Raw genomic sequence first — 6,000 nt, 5'->3', positions numbered from 1 at the left:
ATGGCTCATTGCTACAAGATTAGGCCACTATGTTTTTCCTTGCATGTATCAAAAATGGACTGTGGCAAAAGAAAATATGAATCAGGAACTGGGACTTACCTCTCAAATACTAGACTATAATTTCATGACCATTACCACCTTATAGAAACATAAACCCTTGGCAAGATGTCCAAATAAATTGTATGCACTTCAACAACAAAACAACATAGGGTTATTGAAAAGTTTTTTTTTTCATTTTATATATATGTATATATCACAGTTTTGTCTCCAAAAATAAAAAAAAATATTTAAAAAATCCTTACAACTAATATGTATTATTTGATATAGATGATATTATACATTAAAAATTCTGTTCTGAAGCTAAGAAGCACATTGCAGCCAAAGGCTTTCATTGTTTTGACTGAGTAATAACAGTGGGAAAAAAAGTTTATCTAGGAATACTATAGCTAATTATATAAGTATACTAATTTTACCTATTCACAATTAGTTATTTATCTATTGCAGTGTGCTTAAAAGTGTTACAAATGTCTAAATAAGCCCTTAACATTTCCTCAAACATAAAAGCAGAAGAGGAGAGTCTAATAAAATTGTGTCCATTAATCAATTCCTCGATTTGTCTCCAGCTCTTACACACAACCAATCATCTATAGCAATGTCCTCATCACACTAAATAACAAATTGTTGACATTAGATATTGTGACCTTCGATGCAACATCTTTAAAATATTGGCTGAACTTCCCATCCTTTATTATTTTTAATAGCAATGCCTTCAATGACTTGAATGCAAATAGGTCATTCTGCTGGTCCAGCCAGTAGGTAATAAGTGTAAGCTCTTCTCAAAACATTAACCAGTTAATGCAAAGCTGCAACAGTATAACTGCGTAACAGAAAAAAAATCCTTGGTATTCAGTTGATAAAATCTGGAGATTAAGATTTTTAGTCTAATAATATGGCCCATGTAAGACAACAGTTTTTCATGACTGTAGCAGAGTTTATATTAAGTTTTGGTTTCAACTCACAGAACGTAGGAACATTTCCCATTGCTAAACATTGGTGGCCTTGAAATAAGTTGGTGCTCTACAGGTCATACCTCGGACTCCAAACTAGAGAAATGTGCAGATCCCCTTCTTTTATAAAGGTTTCCACTATGACTTGATCTAGGTTGACATTCTGGTGAGAAGAAGTGTCTATGACACCTCAAATGGCATCTACTTAGGTCCTCCAAACTACGGGAGGTGGGATGTATGGGGGCTAAGTCACAAGAGTGATGATGATGGTGGAGAAAAGAGCAGTGACCGCCACGTAAGTGATCCCAGTCCAATCTTCTTTCTAGCTTTTCATCAGAGCAGCTGAAGTATCTTGACTCCTTATGGCAGTGAGGCGGTAGCATTTCTAAGCTACTACAATAACAAGAAGCATGGCATGTATTTGGAAGGTAATCTTTGCTTAACTGTCGATATTTGCCTAGTTTATCCACTGACCAATACCTCATGGGTTTGCGTGGTGCAGATGATGTTTGTCGGTCCCTTGATGGGTATGTGCAGAAATAATTTGGCGAGTACCAACAGTTATGACCCATTTCTGATTTTACACATGGAGGCTCTCTCTCACAGACATCTGAATCAGAATCTGAAAGGTCAGCATATTTACTTTGATTGGGGTTCATAACTAGAGGGTGAGAATGGCTCCTGCACATATGAGAACGATTAGACTTTTTGTGAAGCAAAGGCTGGGACTCCATGTCCATCTCATCCCGGTGATGGTGGCAATCTCTTCCGCAACTTCGCTCATCTTCATATGTAAACCTTGTATGGCCACCATAGTGTGAACCATCACATACTTCCACACTAGCCTTATTTGAGCGGTTTGTGCTAGGATTTGGACCACCACCACTATAAACCTCACATTCCATCTCACATGTATTCTTTGTTGGGTAACTACTTCCCATGTGGTCAAATTTTTTCACTGCTGTTTCAGGTGTACGACTCCCTCTTGCTCCAGCACCTGACTTTGGAGTGCGTTCCTTTCCACCTTGGTAATTTTCATAAAGGCCTCTTGAAATTTTTGATTGCCACCCAGGTGGTTCTGGAGCATCTTTTTCACGTACAATTGCAAAATAAGATGGTGGATTTTCAAGGAAATGTTCCCTCTGAGTTGGTGGTGACATCTGACAGGGAGATATTTTTTTGTCTTTGCTGTAAGCTTGCCCTGATTCTACTAAATGATCTGAAAGTCCTTCAGGCTCAATAGGACCATAATATCTGTGAAAACCATCAGCAAATGTGTTCTTATGGGAATGACGAGGAGCAGTAACTTTGCTATTAGGATCATGGACAGTGCGAGTAGGAGTATACATATCTTTATAACAGTTAGGACTTCTGGCATGGCGCCATCTTTCTACTATGCGCCTTTCTCGTGGCAAAAAGTTGGAACATGGTAAAGGAGCAGATGGTGGTGGAGGTGGTGGTACAGAATTTGAAAGAGCCGGTATTCTTTGTGGTGGATAACAATGATTTAAAGTAGGAAGCTGTTGGTCTATAGCCTTTGGATCTTCACCACTGCAACAGCTGTACATGCCCTGGAGTAAAAACAGAAATGCATAGTCATTTCCAAGTTCATGAAAATGCAATGTTCAAATAAAGTTGGTGAAATACATTTTAGTGAAAATGTCTCGCAATATTCTCCCAATATAATTATTATTAATGATAATATTTAGAGAATATAGTCTGACAAGCATAATTTTAATCCACTTAATGTTCATTAGAAAAATACTGCTATTATAATTATCATTATCATTGTCTCTCTTTTTCTTTAACTCTCTCTCTAAAGCTCCATTTACACAGGATGATTATTTCTCAAAATTCGCTCAAACGATGTCTTTTGAGTGATAAACGTTGCATGTAAATGCTACCATCGTTTGCTTTTCGGCCGAACGATGATTTTATGTTGAGTTTAAAATACATTGTTCAGCCGGGCAGCTGATAGAAGGGACCGCTTGCTGTGATTCTCCACAGGAGCGCTGATAACATTGTATTCAGCTGCTGTCCCGTGGCAGAACAAAGGAGCTGTATGCAGATGACAGACCACCTGCTGTTATCTGCATACAATGAAGGGAGGCTCATTTACATGCAAAGCTAATAAGCTACTAATAGGCATTAGTGCCCATTAGCAGTTTATGCAAAATGATCACTCAAACTGTCATTCTCCACATCCTTTGAACGAATTTTGAGCAGTCATCTTTGCGTGTAAATGGGGCTTTATGCTCTCTCTCTCTCATATTTATTCATCTCATATCTATCTCTCTATCTTTATTAATACAAGAAAGTGTTAAACGAAAATACACATTAAATATAATCTACTACATACAACAATGTATTCATATTGCTACTTTGTATTCTTCCCCTAATTTATCTTAATCCATTTAGTGGCATACAGAGAATAAAACTAGCAGGAACACAGCCTGTTTTATTGACATGATTTTGACATACTTTATAGGGGGACATGTTTTCTGGCTTCAAATTGAATTGCACATGACTTTTTCTAATTGTGTTCCAATATCTTGAATATATTTGTAGAGTAATAGCTATAGTGCCATGAAAAGGGTATTATGCTTATTTGCTTATTTGAGACAATGCATTTAATTTTTTAAAAATGTAGAATTACACAAAGGGAATTTGAGTAAACACATAATTACAGTATTGCTCCATTCAAGGAACAATCTACGTCCAACTGATGTTCCATGGCCTTGCCATAGGAAATTCTTTTGAGGGTCCATTCACCATCTATACAGAATATTTATGCTTCCAATTTTAACTGCATGATAAGCTTTGCTGTTATTATTAAACACACAGGACATATCAATATGGTTAAATAAGGCCTTCTTTTTGTGAATCCACTCACAAAACAGAATGTAGAGGCAAAGAATTGGCCATGGAGGCAAAGGATTGGCTCCAAATGGATTTGTGTTCTGCATGAGACCCATTATTGCTTGAGAGTAGAGATGACACAGTGCTCAGCTGAAGTGCTCAACTTTTTCCATAGGCTAGAGTTAGGTGGCTGGTAACCTTAGCAGCGGTTTCTCATTTCAAGATGAGAACACCCCTTTAGCATTGTCTTCAGGGCTGCACTATTGTACTGCTGTACCAAATTACCCTTCGAAAGGTTTATGCTCTCAAATAGAGATGAACTAGCCTGCTTGGATAAGGCAGTTACTCGAACGAGCATTGCTCTTCTCTAGTAACTGCATTCTCGTCTGAGCAGGCTCGGGGGGGGGGGGGGAGTGAGAATCCTTGTAAATTGATCCTTCGATCCTGAGGAAAGCAAGGTAAGCCTTCCCTACTTTTCTATGAATGAATCTTGTCATGTTTTTGGCAAAAATGTACAGCCCTCATGCAGACTGTTAAAAGATCTGCATGAATAAAGTCTACAATTATATAAATAAATCAAGATATACAGTTTGTCAGTTAGGCCAAATTACAGCATTTGCAAGTAGTTGTAATTTAAATAAGATGCCAATTAAGAAAGATAGCAGACAAGTCGCATATAAGAAAGTAATTTAAAAAATATAGATTAAATAAATCTTAATTAGATTTTAATTACACTGCAGAGAGTTTACAGCTACCTCTCTTTAGTACTGCGGATAGCTTGCCATGGACACTTTCTAAGTTGGAACCATGCAAAGAGTTTTGGTTACAGGGTGCTTTAGCAACAACCATGATATGACAGTTGTGGGCTCATTCACATGGGGACCTACACGCGCAAAAATCAGGCTCGTAAAAAACTTGCGGCTATTAGAACCAAAGGTTTCCTATGGGAATGTTCAGATGTTTTTTGCGCATCTAAAATTCTGTAATGGAAAATATTGATTATGGACAATTAATATATATATAGTATGAATTTAATCTACGCAGTAGCAGGCACCGTCGAATATACCAGAAAACAATTTGTCTAATTTCTGTATCTACCGAGAGACATATGTCAAGATAAGATAAGACTATCAAGAAGGTTAATAGGCAGCATTGATGCCTTTAATGTAATAATAACATATAGAGTAATCATGGACTAGATGTGTATGTGTGTATCAATATACCGTATATGTATATACAACTGAGTTTTGAATTAATACCTATGCCACAGGATAATCATGAAATGTATTAGATAAATGATGTGACCATGTTCTTAGCTATGTACAGGAACACATATGCTAAGATGAGAAAAGAACTTTGAGCTACTTGGCCTCTTGGCACTCAGTCAAGAGGTTATTCACTGCGACTTAACCATTTGCAATCCAATTTTGGATTCAGGGTTTCCTAGGGGGATTTCTCTTTCTGCCATTATAAAATGGCGCCATCTACTGGCTAGAGCAAGTACTACAGTATGTGACATTCTGAAGAGGCCCCCCCGACAACAGAGCGGCCAGTAATCTACAGTAAGAATACCCTGCCGGACGTCTTCTGATATCGGAGCTGTACAGCCCTCAATCAGAATGTCTTTAGACGTCAGACAGTGGATTGGAAAGGGTTAATAGTTTCTTGAAAGTATGCAAATGAAGAATCAGAATGTATCCAGTGAATGCCATGTATTGTTCAAGAAGTAACCAATCAAAGGTCGGATTGAGAACTGTCCAAAGAACTATGATATTTTTTTGGAATAATGAGATGCAACTAGAGATGAGCGAGCACCAAAATGCTCGAGTGCTCGTTACTCGAGTCGAACTTTCAGTGATGCTCGAGAGTTCGTTTCGAGTAACGAACCCCATTGAAGTCAATGGGCGACTCGAGCATTTTTGTATATGACTGGTGCTCCGCTAAGGTTTTCATTTGTGAAAATCTTAGCAAATCACCAAAGTCATGTAAAAAACACAGAAACGGATAGGGCAGGCGAGGAGCAATGTGCAGGGCTGCATTTCGGGCTCCGAGGTCTCACTATTAAGCCACAATGACAGCTGAGAGCTGCCCCTGATTGGTCCCTGCGCTGAGCCAATCAGAGGCAGCACTCACT

The 6,000-nt window shown here is 38.2% G+C and overlaps 1 protein-coding gene across 1 annotated transcript in view; it reads right to left on the bottom strand.

Moving 5' to 3' along the window:
* Nucleotides 1–886: 886 nt before the first annotated feature.
* The window catches only part of GRIN2D (glutamate ionotropic receptor NMDA type subunit 2D), a 335,290-nt gene continuing 330,176 nt past the window's right edge, over nt 887–6,000 (bottom strand). Inside the window, exon 13 of the mRNA XM_066607728.1 lies at nt 887–2,578. Coding sequence (XP_066463825.1) covers nt 1,085–2,578 — 1,494 coding nt within the window. The 3' untranslated portion in view covers nt 887–1,084. The remainder of the gene's footprint in view (nt 2,579–6,000) is intronic.

This window comes from Eleutherodactylus coqui, chromosome 6, assembly GCF_035609145.1.
Source record: "Eleutherodactylus coqui strain aEleCoq1 chromosome 6, aEleCoq1.hap1, whole genome shotgun sequence".
NCBI classification, from domain to species: Eukaryota; Metazoa; Chordata; class Amphibia; order Anura; family Eleutherodactylidae; genus Eleutherodactylus; species Eleutherodactylus coqui.
The sequence above is the reverse complement of the archived record's forward strand: the minus strand, read 5'-3'. Positions and strand labels throughout refer to the sequence as shown.